Here is a 16,594-nt window from a genome sequence, read left to right on the forward strand (position 1 = left end):
TACCAGATAAGTAACTGAGGCTCAGGCCGAGAGCGGGCAATAGGATGCTAAACATAACTTTCAGTGTTCAAACCCACTACCCTGCTTACACTCACCCAAATTCTCCTACCCCCAAATCACAGAAAGAGAGTAAAATGCCAGTGAAGAACACTGCTAGTGTCCCCGGTGTCCCTGACCTGAGCCTGGAGCAGTTCAAGACATTCAGAAGCACATGACTATCTTCTCCTCCTTCCAAAGCAATTCTTTATTGTACAATCAATCAGCAGGTGTTAATGAGGCCCAGCGCCACGCCAGGTGCACTGTACTAAGCATCAATACACAAGTGTAAGAGACAAGACACTGGCAGCCAGAGGTGCACAGGCTGAACAGTTCTCAAGAAGTGCTCTGTGGTAAAACTCAAACCTTCACCTAATTGCGAGAAACATCCTTTCAAGTTAACATGTTATAAGACAAATATCACAGCCCTCATTTGTCATGGCCTGAGTCTATTTCCTAGTATAATCCACTGGAATCACTAAACAAGATTTACTTTCATTGGAATTCACCTTATGTTCCCCTCTAATAGAACTGGAATCAAGATTTTTTTTTTTAATAAAAGGAATTTTAAAAGGTTAAGCACAGAGGTGCTTACAAAAGTGGCCAATGGGTATCTGGGCTGAGAAGCTAGCTCCAGGACATTCCTTAGTAATTAGAGGACAGCACAGAGCACATTTGCCGACAGTTCCTAGGATGTTACTGCCTCCAGGGGAGGAGTCAATATCACAGAGACTGGTCTAGACAAGAGATGATTTTCATAGCAACATTTAGCACCAACAAATACCAGGCAGTACCAGGGGCTTACCAGGAACTTCAACCCCCAAATTAACCAGTTGAATCTCTAGAACTCTGTTCTGGGAACAGAAACTAGCTGAAAAAATAAGGTAGACAAGACAGCTTGTACACTGCTATCACTCCACCCAGGAGCCAGGATCTATGGCCAGCTCCTGCTTCCTGTTACAACATTGAGCACAGAGGACGGAAGTGGAGGCAGCATTCTCAGGGGGTCTAAGACCTGAGATGGTGAGGTCAGAACACAAAAGCAACCTCACCTCAGTTCCTCTAACCAATCCTGCTTCCACCGTGAACCTGGGGCCCCAGAATCTCCATGTAGCAAGTAAGGGAAGGGCTAGAATGTCTACTGTTACAGTCTTGATAGTCTAATGGAAAAGATCCACTGATTTCTGTGACCAAATAAAAAAGCATGTTAAACCAGGAAGCAAAACTTAAGAGAAAGGTTCCAGAGTGAACCTCTGCCGCCTGGAGTGAGCAAGGACCTTTCCTCCTGGAGCCTGCTGCTTTAAAGCAGTGAAAGGTTGAGTGGCTAGCTTTGGCATAACAGAAGTGACAATTTCATTTCTCCATTTTTACAAAAAGACATCAAAGTCTAATGGAATTCTAAATATGCAAAGATGCCAGGCTCACGATCTCATGTTCCTCCTCTCTTCCTTTCTCTCCTGAAGGCCCTTTGGACACCAGGGAGCCCTCTGCAAAAATGATCACTGAAGCTACTGAAATGGAAGGTGGTGTTTCAAATGTAATACTGGTTGGCTGAAAATACTGGGTTTTCTTATAAAGTATGCATAAGGCACGGTGTGAGAAAGCTGCCCCCATGCCAGCCCCACGGCTCTTCCCACGCATGCACGCATGCACACTGAAGAGGCCAGCTGGTTTTGCCACAATGCACAGGGAATGGGTTGCTTCCCATCACTTCTGGTTCTTGAGCTGGTTGGAGAGCCAGTCCAGGCCTTCGTAAAGCCCATCTCCACTGGTGGCACAGGTGGCCTGAATGTACCAGTTTCTCTGGCGAAGGGAATGTAAGCCAAGCTTGTCCGTTATCTCTGCTGCATTCATTGCATTGGGAAGATCCTTGAGAGAGAATGTACACAGTCAGTTAATCTCTTCTTCCTAAATGTGTCCTACGCCACAGCCTTCTCTTCACAAACCCCAAACCTTGAAATCACCCTTCATTTTCTTTCAAGTTCCCAGCAGGCCTGGAAATTCTGGTGGCTTTGGCACCAAAATACCTGCAGAATCTGACTACTTCCCACAGCCTCCACTCCTACCACCACTGATCCAGCCATACCATGCTTTTTTACCTGGCTTACCAAAAATGCCTCCTGATTGGTCTCATTGTTTATGCTCTGGCTCCTGAAAGCTTGTTCTCAACCCAAAGTCAGATTAAATTATCCTTCTACCAAAACTGGGCCACAGCTCCTTTCATCAAGAAGGGCCCCAAGTTCCTATTGCACAGCCTCCTTCCTGCTCTGTCTTTTTAATATAGGACCTACCACATGTGAACACATTTAAAAAGTTGTCTTATGTAACCCAAGTGCCTGGCACCTAGAAAGTTCACACCAACTCTAAATACATGGGCACTGAAGAACAGATGTACTGCAGGATGTCAAGGACAGGCTAAGTAATAAAACAGGTTGCAAGACCAAATATATAACAGGCTGGAATGTGGCTCAGTGACAAAGTATTTGTCTAGCAATGCAATGTCCTGGGTTTGATCCCCAGTACCAAAAGAAGAAAACTAAAACAAACTGAACTCAGTACTCTGAAATTTACATGTAAACATAACCATAATTTTCTGTAAATATAGAAAACTGAATTTCTCTCCACAAGAAATGTCAGTGTTTTGTTCTACAGTGAACTAGAATAGTTCACTTGTTACTCTGAATCGCTTCTCAGATTTAAACCTTGAACCTGTTGTTTTTACCATTAAAAACAAACTCATTCTTTTTTTTTTTTTTTGCCAGTCCTGGGCTTGGGCTCAGGGCTTGAGCACTGTCCTTGGACTTTCTCAAGGCTAGCACTCTACCACTTGAACCTCAGCACCACTTCCAGCTTTTTGCTATGTATGTGGGGTACCAAGGAATCAAACCCGGGTCTTCATGCATGCTAGGCAAGCACGCTACCACTAGGTCAAATTCCCAGCCCCAACAAACTCATTCTTTTTGAAAGTTCATTATGTTTGCTAGTAAGACTGCCTGACATCCATCATAAATAGCAGGGTAACAGCTGAGTGCACCCTGAAAAATCATGGTTACCATGAGTGGGATGACAAGAGAACACACATTTAATAAATGTGAAGTGACAAAACATGCCACAACTGTGTCATAACAATATGATTTCAATTATGTAACAAATGCTTTCTTGGAGAAGGAAGTATAATACTGCAGCAGAGGTCATCTCTGGCTGTCACGCTTCCACCTTCTCTTTTGAGCTCAGCTGAGAAGCTGAGGCTGGGTAGCTCTGTCTCTGCTTTACAACAGGCCCACCAGAACCTTACCACCAAGACTGCCCCTACAACACAGATGTCATCTGAACCACTCTGGTCTGAGTTCTTCCTCATTCACCACTTAACTAAGTGCCTTGAATACAGGACCTTCTGTCTGTATCCCTAGCTTCTGTGTACCCAATACCTGAATCAGGCTAGGATCTAGTGTCTACTCAGTATTTACTGAAAGAATGGGTGACATCTGAAAAAAGGACATGGGATTAGAGGGAGGGGAGCAGACATCTAGTTAATCCAAGGGAGACAGATGTGTCTCAGTATTCAGACATACCTGTTTATTTACAAACACCAATAAAACTGCATCTCGGAGCTCATCTTCTGCCAACATTCTGGTTAGTTCTTCCCGGGCCTCATTGACCCGTTCTCTGTCATTACTGTCAACTACAAAAATGAGACCTGCAAAGAAACCCCCACAGGTTAAGTGATGTCCAAAGGGAAGCACAGCTGTTAATCCGGTCATACCATTGTACCCTGTGCATATGTGTGTTTTCACTAACCACAATCAATAGTCAAGACATATCACACACTGACAGGAAACTTGCTGCATGCCACTCCATTCCTTTTCAGGCATAGCCTTTCACTTGGCTGACAACACTATACAGAGAGATGTCAGGCTCAGGTCTTAGTCACCTAATTTCCACAGCAAGGGGAAAAAATGGATTTCATAGCAGGGTTGGTGCCCTAAAGCAAAGCTTGACAGGACAGGAAGGCCCCGGGGGCAGGTATTTTATCTGGGATGGGAACTCTGAGAGGAGAGAGGAAGGAAGGGAAAGGAGTAAAACGAGAAAAAGTGAACCTGGCCACTCAGGTGTTTGCCATGTTTGCAGTTGCTGGATGTTCTAAGAAGCCATATGAAAAGCCTCTCAACTGTACACCTGGTTTAAGAAAGGCAATGTTTAAGATTCCATTCTTATTTCCACTGGTCAAGAGGAACTCAACCAGCATTACAGGCATTAGGTCATCCATACTTCCGGATATCTAGATTGCCATATGCATCTCTATACTAAAGAATCTGGGACTGGGAGTGTGGCCTAGTGGTAGAGTGTTTGCCTAGCATGCATGTAAGCCCTGGGTTCAATTCTTCAGTATCTCATACACAGACAAAGTGGGAAGTGGTGCTATGGCTCAAATGGCAGAGCACTAGCCTTGAGCAAAAGTGGCAAGGACAGTGCCCAGGCCCTGAGTTCAAGCCCTAGGGCTGGGAAAAAAGAAAAAAAGAATCTGGGGCCCAGTGTGGTAGTACACACCTAGGTGTGACACAAGAATATTTGAGGCCATCCTGGGCAAAGTTAACAAAACCCTATTTAAAAACAAAAAAATATGCAGGGCTGGGAGCCTGGTCCAGGATTAGAGCTCTTCCTTGGTCTATATGAGACCCTAAATTCAATCCCTAGTACAGAAAAGTGGGGGCGGGGGGAAGAGATAAGAAAAAAGTAGAAAGGGAAAACAACTGTTTGTCTCTCGGGAATTTTCAGAGAGGAGTGTCTATGTGCTCAATTGGCTGCCACCTGGTGGCTTATGCTATCAGGGCCACATGGCAGGCCTCTAGTTAGCGCCAATAAAACCACCTCTGGAGATGGGGGACTAGGGTTTGACCTACATGGTCATTGACTGAAGCCATCATGTGTCTGTAAACAAGCTCCAGTAAAAGCCAACACACTAAATAAAGTTCAGGCCAACTCACCTGGCCAGCAGTACTGCAGCCAATCAATGTTCTGGAAAGGTAACCTGATTCTCAGAAAGTGGGAAATAGAAGCTTGGTGTTTAGTATCATCTAGGCTTTATTTTACATATTTTTTGTTTGTTTGTTTTGCTTGAACTCGGGGCCTGGGCACTGTCCCTGAGCTTCTTTGGCTCAGGACTAAGACAGCCACAGCACCACTTTCTGCCTTTACTGCGTGATAAGAGTCTCAAGGACTTTCTTGCCTGGGCTGGTTTCAAACGACGACGATCCTCAGATCTTAACCTCCTGAATAGTAGTTCGGATTATAGGAAGCCACCGGCACACAGCACACACCTCTGCTTCTGACCAGTTCTTTAGCCTTAGTGCCCTTAAGTATAAGCATTTTCCCAAGCTCGATATCACTCTAACAAAACCATCCCCCTGGCTGCAGAGGTATGGAAAACCACCAAGTCTATAGCCTGCTATTCAGAAGGGCCCTCAGCTTGCTACAGCTGGTATCTGAACTAAGACTCCTGTGGAGGAATGTGTTCTTAACCTGTGAGATGTGACTCGCATCCAAACAATGGGGTCAGAAATTTTTGTAATTCCCATTACGGCATAAGAGAATTCCCAGGGGATGAGATACCTAGAAAGGCTGAAGAAGGCACCACCACCCTCACACCTGAGGGAAGGGACTGAACCCGACACACTAGCCACTGATAACTCTGGTTGGAGAAGCAGGGTCAGAACAACATCCAGAGGAGGGGCACAGGTTCAACACACTACCACGAGAGCAGGATGGGAAGACTTGCTCTGCTGTGGTCCACATGACAAGAACTATTATAACTTGAAGTTAAAACCAAACCTATGACATGGCTGCTAGAACAACTCACTTGATCCTACACTGAGTCACCAGCAGTCATAGTAGCTCAGTTTCTAGGACAAGGGTGATAACAAGCACTTTTCTTAGACATTAGGAACAATATCCTGGGAACTTTACACAGTCACCAGGAGATCCCACAGTCTAAGTCATAGCAACCTGGAAGGACTCAGAGATACCAGGAGAACAAATGCATCCAACACCAGGTCCTATGAAGGTAACCTCCATAACCAGGGTGACTTGACTTGGACAAAAAGCCTCCATGAGGAACTGACAGCTATATGCAGCTATCAGAAAGGCTTTGGTAAGAGAGGTTCAAGGTGTTTTGCAGAGCTCTATGAAGAGACTGAGGACCTGTGGGGAAACTACAGGAATCAGTAGAGTGGTCAGCAGGAATGCAGACACAGTGGGCTTCGGAGGAGGTACCCCTGCATGGGCGATAATGTGTATTAGAGTGTGATGCAACCTGTGGGAGCAGTGCAGAAAGGAACCTAGTAGGGACAAAGGAGTGGAATGAGTGGGCTTCTTGCTTCCCTCTGACTGAGTCTAGGAGAGAAAACTAGGCAAGTCCAACTCTCTGCCTGGACGCTCTTATGTCCCAGGCCCACAGCCATCTGCAAGAGCAGCTCCCCAGCTTCTCCATGTTAGTGCTTTGTGTAAATTGAAGTCATCAGGTTCATCACAGATTAAAAAATGTAAAACACTTATAAATCTTCCCTGCCCAGAGTTTGCTATGTCCAGTAGCTCTAGACTCCAAGTCCTAACCATGCAAGCCAAGTTATCTAGAAATTCAAACTAATTCATAGCCTCAAATGCAAAACCAACCAAGAAGAAACTGACACATTATCCATCATACTGGGTCTTATTTTAAATTTTGTTTTGTATTTCATTTTTATATCTTTACCTGAGAACTCAGCATGAGGCTAACTATCTATGATCTAAGAAAACACATTTACATACAAAAAAATATGATAGTGTGGGGCCGGGAGTTTGGCCTAGTGGTAGAGTGCTTGCCTAGCACACATGAAGATCTGCGTTCAATTCCTCAGTACTATATACATAGAAAAAAGCCAGAAGTGGTTCTGTGGCTCAAGTGGTAGAGCTCTAGCCTTGAGAAAGCCCAAGGACAATGCTCAGGCCCTGAGATTGCATCTTACTCCGATACACATTATCACCACGCAGGGGTACCTCCTCCGCAGCCCACTGTGTCTCCATTCCTATTGACCACTCTGCTGACTCCTGTAGTTTCCCCACAGGTCTCTTCCTAGAGCTCTGCAAAACACCTTGAATTCAGGGCCTGAGCACTGTCTCACTGTAAGGCTCAGAACTGGCAACAGAAAAAAAGAAAAAGAAAAAAGAAAAAATATATGATAGTGTTCTTTTAAAAGGGCTATATATGTTTTATATATGTTTGTGTTTGTAGATGCTTAAAATGTAGCTAGATAGATGTATAAGAAATAAAAGTGGTTCTTGAGGGTGCCCGTGACTCATACCTGTAATCCTAGCTACTCAGGAGGCTGAGATCTGAGGATCACACTTCCAAGCCACCCTGGGCAGGCTAAGGGGCAGGACCCCGTTCCAGTATTTGTGTGCGCGCACATGTATGCATGTGCGCACACACAAAGCAGATACAGATTGAGACCAACCAGGGAGAGGAAAAAAAAAAAAGAAGAAAAGAAAGATAGCAAAGAGCAAATCAAGCATGATAGTAAACGCCTATAACCCTAACTGTGTGGGAGGTACCAAGGATGGAGGTCCAACACCAGCCTGGACAAAGAGCACATGAGCCTATCTGAAAACTAATTAAAGAAACAACAAAAATAAGAGAATAAGGTAGTGATCTGGGATAATTAACAAAAATGAAGAAACAGTAACAACGTATCACTGTAACACGAGAATAAGGGAATACATGCCACAATTGGATTCTTAGGTTCAGCCTTTTCTCTCCTAGAGGTATGAGTTTAGATATTCTTAGCGGGTTTAAAAGAACTGACTGAATTAGAATTCTTCAAAAACTAGTACTTTGCCAGACACTGGTAGTACTCTCCTATAATCCTAGCTATTTAGGAGATGAGATCTGAGGATCCAAGTTCAAAGCCAGCCTGAGTAGAATAGTCCTTGAGATTCTTATCTCCAGTTAACCACCAGAAATCCAGAAGTGGAACTGCAGCTCAAAGTGGTAGAGCACTAGCCTTGAGCAAAAAAACCTCAGGAACGTGGTCAGATTCTGTGTTCAAGTCCTATAAACACCACCACTACCAACAAAAAAAAAAATCCTGGTACTTCACCTAAAGCATGTGTTATCTCCCAATGAAGTAAAACATGAAATTCATTGAAATAACCATTCCAGATTAAGAAGTGAATTAAAGTGGTCCTTTTTCTAGGGCCACATCTCCAACGTGCCTCTCCAGCAAGTGAGGAGACAAGCAGATGTTAGGCATGACTGACAGTCCCCATAAAGCAGCTACAGCAGGCATCACGGAGCACATCCAACTGGGGACCAATGTGACATGCACCATTCCTGTTCTTACCTTGAGTATTTTGGAAATAATGTCGCCACAGAGGCCTGATTTTGTCCTGGCCACCAACATCCCAGACAGTGAAGCTGATATTTTTATATTCTACAGTCTCCACATTGAAACCTAAATTGGGAAGAGGAAGAAAAATTGTCTTTGCTAGTTGAACAATTTAAAATAATTTCAACTATCATTTCTTAAGCAGTTTGATAAAGCAGAGCACTACTCATCAATCTCTAGCTTACAAAGACAACATGATGGCTGGCTCACTCTGCCCTCCCTACTCTCAAACCCTTCCTACTCCCCAATCTCCACAGCCAAGAGGAGACTTCTATAGCACTAACAGCCACTTCCCACTGCATAGTGAAACAATTTACCTATATCTTCACATATAACCCCTTTCTCCTTCCATCTTGAAGCAATGAAAGGGAGAGCTACTGAATGCTAATTCCCTACCCAGACTGCTTGGAATTCTTTTCATTGCTGATTTCTCTCCCATCCAAACAGCATGAACCTGTTCTGAGCACACCTAGGTTTTATATCTTTAAAAAAAAAAAAAAAAAAAAAAAAAGGACCAGGGTTGAGAGTGTGGCCTAGTAGTAAAAGTGCTTGCCTTGCATGCATGAAGCACTAGGTTCAATTCCTTAGTATTACATACATAGAAAAAGCCAGAAGTGGTGCTGTGGTTGGAGTGGTAGAGTGCTAGCCTTCAGAATGCCCAAGGACAGTGCTCAGACCCTGAGTTCATTCAAGCTCAGGACTGGCAAAAACAAAACAAACAGTGGCTTACAACTGTAATGCTAACAACTCGGGAGGCTGAGATCTGAGGATTACAGTTCAAAGCCATCCAGGAAGAAAAGTCCGGATGAGACTCTTACTTCCAATTATCCACAGAAGTGGTACTGTGGCTCAAAGTGGTAGAGTGCTAGACTTGAACACAAACAGGCTCAGGGACAGCATCCAGGCTCTAACTTAAAACCCCAGGACAAAAAAAAAAAATTCCTTACTTGATCTGCATCTTCACCTGCTACCCCCCCCCTCTTCTGCTCTGTGAAGTCAGCTACATTCACCAAGTCTGCCATGTCACTTACAACCCCCTAGCTCTGCTCCACCAGGGAGGACAGCTGGTCTCTTTGGGGTCAGACAACAATCACTACGTCAGTGAAGCCCTTGTGCTTTTCAGCTCTTTCCTCACGTGACTATATATGTGACACTTCTACCCTTGCCTTCCTTGAAACTTCACAACTTCTCACATTCTTCCTACCTTTATGGCTGCACCTTCTCAATCTCTGTGAGCTCCACTGTATTCAAATAACCATTATGACAGATGCTCGGGATCTCCATTCTCTATCCATTCCCCTTTCCAGCCCCTGCCTAAGCAACCCTACTTACCCACGGGCATCACTGCCTTCTCTGATCTAACAATTCTCAGACATATGCCCTCCAAGCAGACCCTCTGTCCTGAGCTTTGATCTCATAATCCAGCAACTTCTGGTAGATGTCTCCAACCTCCCCAAATACTGTGATCTGTCAAAAATGGATTTTAAGGGCCAGGAGTTTGGCCTAGTGGTTAAAGTGCTTGCCTAGCATGCATGAAGACCCGGGTTCGATTCCTCGGTACCACATACATAGAAAAAAAACGGAAGTGGTGCTGAGGCTCAAGTGGTAGAGCTCTAGCCTTGAGAAAGTCCAAGGACCCTGAGCCGATACTCTTTACCTGACTTCTGTAACTGTAACTCCTCTGTACTATACCTCACCTTTATAATAATAATAAAAACTATTTTTAAAAAAATGGATTTTAAGTTCCTCATTCTTGCTACTAGCTCAGGCCTACAGTTCTAGCTACTCAGAGGCTGAGATCTAAGAATCAGTTTGAAGCAAGTCCATGAGACTTATCTCCAATAAACTACTCAGAAAAAGCTGGAAGTGGAGCTGTAGCTCAAGGTGGTAGAATGCTTGCCTTAAGCAAAAGAGCTTAGCGACTGTGCTCAGGCCCTGAGCTCAAGCCCCACAACTGATGAGGGAGGGAGGGAGGGAGGGAGGGAGGGAGGGAGGGAGACAGGGAGACAGGGAGACAGGGAGATGGGGGGAGGGGGAGGGAGAGAGAGAGAGAGAGACAGAGCGAGAGAGAGAGACAGAGCGAGAGAGAGCGAGAGAGCGAGAGAGAGAGAGAGAGAGAGAGAGATCCTCACTCTTCAATCTGCTCCTCTGCTATTCATTTCTTTACTGACTGCACTCCACACTTCCAACTCTTACCCCAAAGTCCCTCCATCATGCCCCATCACTTCAGCCTCCTAAATAATGTCCCTTTATGTATAAAACCATCTCTAGCCTTAATTACTGGAAAAAAAATCCCTCTGAAACTACTCTTCATCTCTCTAACTAGATAACCTGCTAAAATGAAAACACAAAGTGTGGCTGAGCATTGTAGCTAATGTCCCTTAGTTACTTTTGTACCTTTGCTCAGGGTTAGTGCTCTACCACTTTAGCCACATGTCCCCTTCTGGTCTTTTAGTGGTTAACTGGAGATAAAAGTCTCACAAACATATTGCCCCAGCCAGCTTCAAACCAGGATCCTGAGTAGTTAGGACTACAGGCATGAGATACTAGCACCCAGAGGTAAGCATTTGTTTTAACACAGGTAGCCTCTGTGTTCTTGCAGGAATTACTGTAAGAAAATACAGTCTGTATTTTCAAATAATGCAAAAGATGTTTGGGCATTATTTAAAAGCAATTACAAATAATGTAACCATTCATGAAAATTACTTTAAAATATAGTGGGTGTGGTGACTCATGTTTGTAATCCTAGCTACTCAGGAGACTGAGATCTGAGGATCGGTTGGAAGCCAGCCAGAGTAGAAAAGTTCCTGGGATTCTTGTCTCCAATTAACTACCATAAATCTGGAAGTAGAGCTGTGGCTTAAAGTGGTAGAGCACTATCCTGGATCAAAGAGCTCTGAGACAGTGCCTAGGCCCTGAGTGTAAGCCCTACGACTGACCAAAAAAAAAAAAAAAAAAAAAAAAAAAGACTGAAGCTGGGCACAGTGGCTCACTCCTGTAATCCTAGCTACTCAGGAGGTTGAGATCTGGGGGTCACAGTTCAAAGGCAGCCCGGGCACTAAAGACCGTAAGACTCCAATTAACCACTAGAAAACCGGAAGTGGCGCTGTGGCTCAGGGGTAGGAAGGTATCCTTGAGCTCTGAAGAGCTTAGGGACAGAGCCTAGGCCCAGAGTTTAAGCCCTATGACTGACAAAAACAAAACAAAACAAAAAAACTCATTTGGCTTTATCTAGGCAGCTTATTCACTGGGTCTCCACTAAAGCACTGTTTCTCAGGGATACTATTCCTGTGGGCTGCCTTGTGATCAGGCAGGGGTAGGTGGGGCCTCTCTCTTCAGGTGGCCTGTTTCCTCAAGGAGCACTGATGACACCTGCTGAAAGCCCCACAGCATAGGTACTAGCCAAATCTGCTGAATCCCATTTACTGATGCCTCACCATACAACTGTGGAGGGGACTGCTACTCAAGGACATGGACAATGACAGGCATGACTCAAGTTTCCTCAGTATCAGATTCACTTCACCTAGCATGGGCCAAGCATTTTACTAGACAGATGGGAAAACCCTGATTACTGCTCTCATTTACCTTATTGGGAAGAAGACAGTAAACCGGAAATTACAATCATGCTGTGAGTTACTAAGAACATAAAGTTGCTGTGGAAACTTAGGAGGGGAGAGACTGATTCAAGGAAAGGCGTCCCCCCAAAATAGTTTAAACTGAGACTAAATGAACATGCTGGCATTCACTAGGCAAAAACAAAGGGGCAAAGGAAGAAGGAAAGCATTTCATAGTGGAAATGACCTAGAAAGCGGACCAAGTCTATTTCTAATGTGAAGCTGGAAAACAGTCCACATATGGTTTTACAAACATCCACTAAAATTTTAAGAATTGAATGTTTCTTAAATCTATTCCTTTTTCTGCTTGCATGAAGCTATAGGCAGCATATATTTATTATTTATGCCATTAGAAAAAAACGAGCATCATTTTTTTTGTTGGAGGAATATAGTTCCTAAATCATGTATGTGACTGTTCTCATCTGCTCTTCCTCCAATGTTGCTATCTCTGAAGCTGTGTAAAGGTGAAAGGTGGTCCTTTGGATCCTGTGTGTGTCTATTTGACACTCCACCAGGACTGACATTCACATGTCTTCCTGTGGAGTGAGCCCACTAGTTTGGGTTCCCAGGTAGCACAAGGCAGGGATTAAGTTTGTAAAGGTGAAAGGTGGTTCTTTGGGTCCTGTGTGTGTCTATTTGACACTCTACCAGGACTGACATTCATATGTCTTCCTGTGAAGTGAGCCCACTAGTTTGGGTTCCCAGGTAGCACAAGGCAGGGATTAAGTTCTATCAAAACTGCCTTTGCAAAAAGCCCTTTGGGAATCTACAAAACACTACACTGTTCCCAATAAGACAAATGATGCCAGATTGCCGAGTTTCTTCATTTGGACACCATCACATGTAGCTGGCTGAAGCCAGAGTGAAGAGAACTCACACTCCATTTTAAAACGTAAGAGCACATTTGGTGGAGAGAGACACCCCAAGGGAAGGCTAGCTGGAACGGAAGCTGACAGAGAGGCAGCGCCAGCTCCCACCTCAGGCTGGGACACAGGCTGACAGAGGCAGGGAAGGCAGAGCCCTCCCCACTGTTTTAATTGTTACTATCTTTTTCTTCTTTGCCAACAAACAGAACTAACTTTGCTAGACTAGCCTGTGTTCACATAACTCCTTGTAAACTTAGGAATATGCCAGATGCACAGGGGGCAATTAAGAAAGTATGCAGAATCTGACTGGGGTCCCCCAAATATTTCTGCTCTTGGTGTAAGACAAGATTTTTGAAAAGCAATGCCCAGGGATATGTGAAGCACAGAGAATTGTAATGCACTATACTGCAAGTGGTGGTGTGCAGGGCCATTCACATACCTATGGTAGGGATGGTGGTCACAACCTCTCCCAGCTTCAGTTTATACAAGATGGTAGTCTTGCCTGCTGCATCCAAACCCACCATGAGAATCCGCATCTCTTTTTTCCCAAAGAGACTTTTAAACAGCTTTTCAAAAACATTCCCCATTGTAATGGAATTCTGCAGCTTGAAGGAACTAAAAAGCAAGTGACATGATTATTTTTTTTCTGAGTTAGAAAAGCATCATACATGAAATGGTGCTACAATTAGAGATGGCTTGAAGTTAAAAATAAAATTAATTTTTTTTTTTTTTTGCCAGTCCTTGGCTTGAGCTCAGGGCCTGAGCACTGTCCTTGGACTTTCTCAAGGCTAGGGCTCTACCACTTGAGCCTCAGTACCACTTCTGGCTTTTTTCTATGTATGTGGTACCAAGGAATTGAACCTGGGTCTTCGTGCATGCTAGGCAAGCACTCTACCACTAGGCCAAATTCCCCGCCTAAAATTAAATAATTTTACTTATAGCTTGGCTAGTAAGGAAAGAGTGGGCCTTGGTTTCAGAGGGAAACAACCGAGCCTTTTGATGCTCTGCCAGGAAATTCTATTTTTCACTACAGCATCCAAGAAAAGCAGTGGAACATTCTCAAGGCCACGCTATGGTAGTGGCCTTCAGTCATCTTGAGTACAGAAACAATGCCACAACACACACACAATATCATATATACACACATACATAAATATCTCCTTATAAACTCTCTGAAATGAACAGTCATGAAGCTTATCTCACATACTTTGAGTCAAAGTTCCTAAGACAGAGTAACATTCATTATGTCTTCTGCTAGTAGACAATACCAATATCCAGAAAAGAACCCCCAAAATTGGCAAAATTGAGGTTACAATTAAGTAAAATGACCTCATAGTTCACATTATGCATGATGGTTATTATGGCTCATCTGGTCTGTGATCTGCCCATCTGTGTTTCCCTTTGTGGCAAGCATGTAACAGATGTGTGCCATGTGTACTCCATTGTACTTTACTTATAGCTTGGGATACAGGTGGGTGACACCACACTCAGCCACTGATTGAGATAGCGTCTCTTGAGTTTGTTTTGTTTTGTTTTTATCATGGCCAGCAGGCCTCAAACTGAGATTTCCAATCCCAGCAGAAGTAGCTAGGATTGCAGGCTTGAACCTAGCTGGCTTTAACAAAAAGAAAAAACCATGAAGGGCTTGAACTCAGGGTCTCGTGTTTGGTACCTAAACGCTCCACCATGTAAACCATGTAAGCTTTAGTCATTTTAAAGACAGGGTTTTCCTGCTTTTTGCCAGGCCATCCGCTGACTACAATCTGCTTCCCTCTTAGCTGGAAGGCCACTCTACCCAGTTTGTTCTTTGAGATAAAGTCAGATAACTTTTTGCCTGGGCTCAAACACTGATACTCCTACCTCTGCCTCTCAAGTAGCTACTATTACACAACTAAGAAATCTTTTTCCTTTTAACAGATAAATCTATTTGAATTGTATGCTTGGCACTGGGGTAAAAGACTTCAAAACAGTAAGGGATTTACTGTTCTTGGAAGTCCATAAAGTTTCTTCAAAAGGAAAAAGATATCCTTGTTCCAGAAACAATGGTTTTTCCTTTTAAATTGTTAACCAAGAAAAGGATGTAACAAGACAGCCAAGCTTCCAGAGGCCTTAACAATATTTTTGCACACAAATAAAGGATCAGAATATCAAAGAATAATGACTGCATTAATTATTCGCAGAAGACTCGTAGGTCTAAAACAGCCCAGTGCATTGACGAATTCAAAACCTTGCTAGGTGACAACGCCTGGGGTTCCTTTCCTTGGTTGGGCTGAGGGGGGTGTGTGTGGAGACAAGTGTCACAGTGAAGAAAAACCCGAGTCTGGAGTCGGGAAGGGACTGCCCGCTTCCAAGCCCCTAGAGCAAGGTCCCAGAACCAGATCTACTGGAGACCCTCTGGACTAAGATGCAGTCAATCCAGGGCATGCTTACCCTCGCCGGCCCCAATCACCCGGTGTCCACAGGGGAGACACCACGGCGAGTCCTTCAAAACGCCGACCTGGTAAAGCCTTGTGGCCGTGCGGGCCGCTGAGGGTGCGACCTGCCCCGGCCTCCAGGCCGCTCCCTCTCAGCCGGCCGAGGGTCACGCGGCGAAGCCGGCTCGGCCCCTCTGGTTTCCCGGTGACCGGGTCCGACAGAGGGCGGGGAGGCGGCAGCAGGGCCCAACCCCTTTCCACGGGCTACCGCTGGTCTCCATTTCCCCGTCCAGTGACGGCTTGGAAATCCAGCCAGGCCTTGAATGCCGCTGTCTCTTCCTTCCAGTCCGCTACTCACCTGTCACCTCTCTGAACGCAGAGACACACGCCGCTCGGAACACCCCTTCAGACTCCGCGGCCTTTAGGATTTAGGCTCCTCTCGGCAAAATGGCGACTCGCAAGAGGCGGGAACAGCAACCAACCAATCGTTCACTGGCCCTTGGGGTCTTTGCACCAATGATCTCCAAGTTCCCTGAGTGACGACACATCTAGCCAATGCGATAGACAATAAGGACGGGAGAGCGCGCGGGCCCGCCCCCCGCGACCTAGGCGACGGCACCAAGCTCTGGCAATGCCGGGTTCATCTTCCAATGAGGGCTCACCGCGCCCCGCGTGAGCCCTGCCCACGTGCCCCATCTGGGTGCCATGTGCGACCAATCAGAAAAGCAAAACGATTTCCTATTTGCGCAGCCAATCAACAGGGAAAATATCTCAAGGCGTGACCGAACCCCGGGAGCATTCAGACCAATCGGGTTCAGGTATGTGGGCGGGGCTGGGTTCGTAGTGATATTTAAGGAAATTTGCCCGGGTTGAGCTAAAAGTAGAAACTAGTTTGAGGCATTATTCCTGTTAGGAAGTACCCGGACATCAGCACCGAAACTAGGCATGAGGATGATTTCCTATTTAGTCAGAAACTAGACTACTGCCCTTCCTGTAAACAGATTTTCAAACTGCTGGTGGAAATTCAGCCACCTGCGCCTTCTAGGTTTTATCTAGAGCCCATAGCCTTCACGTCTAGAAAAATGCTTTCAATAACTCAGTCCCCTGCCAAGTTATTTATAGTTTAAAAGGTTTAATAGTCGGATGCTGCCTGTGGCTGACACCTTCAATCCTAGCTACTAAGGAGGCTGAAATCAGAGGAAAGCCAGCCTGGACAGGAAAAAGTCTGTGAGACTCCAATGAAC

General features: G+C 44.9%; 1 protein-coding gene across 2 annotated transcripts; it reads right to left on the minus strand.

Moving 5' to 3' along the window:
- Positions 1-216: 216 nt before the first annotated feature.
- On the minus strand, positions 217-15,871 carry LOC150051215 (ADP-ribosylation factor 2). 2 transcript variants are annotated; one of them, XM_090350017.1, is made up of 5 exons: positions 15,709-15,871; positions 13,376-13,551; positions 8,412-8,522; positions 3,609-3,733; positions 217-1,905 (listed from the first exon to the last, which is right to left on the minus strand). In XM_090350017.1, the coding sequence occupies exons 2-5, from the start codon at positions 13,521-13,523 to the stop codon at positions 1,744-1,746; spliced, it is 546 nt and encodes a 181-aa protein (XP_090206143.1). In that variant the 5' UTR covers positions 13,524-13,551; positions 15,709-15,871; the 3' UTR covers positions 217-1,743. The 2 variants fall into 2 exon arrangements, with proteins under 2 accessions (XP_090206143.1, XP_090206144.1); XM_090350018.1 differs by lacking the exon at positions 15,709-15,871 and adding an exon at positions 15,367-15,502.
- Positions 15,872-16,594: the final 723 nt, after the last annotated feature.

Source organism: Megascapheus bottae, chromosome 17, assembly GCF_031878675.1.
Source record: "Megascapheus bottae isolate mThoBot1 chromosome 17, mThoBot2.hap1, whole genome shotgun sequence".
NCBI lineage: Eukaryota > Metazoa > Chordata > Mammalia > Rodentia > Geomyidae > Megascapheus > Megascapheus bottae.

Excerpts from the sequence above, each read along its gene's own strand:
- LOC150051215 (XM_090350017.1), bottom strand. The coding sequence starts at position 13,523 with ATGGGGAATGTTTTTGAAAAGCTGTTTAAAAGTCTCTTTGGGAAAAAA. Across the intron at positions 8,523-13,375 it reads GACCACCATCCCTACCATAG|GTTTCAATGTGGAGACTGTA; the intron begins GTATGTGAATGG and ends TTCCCAATTTAG. Across the intron at positions 1,906-3,608 it reads TGGTGTTTGTAAATAAACAG|GATCTTCCCAATGCAATGAA; the intron begins GTATGTCTGAAT and ends TTCTCTCTCAAG.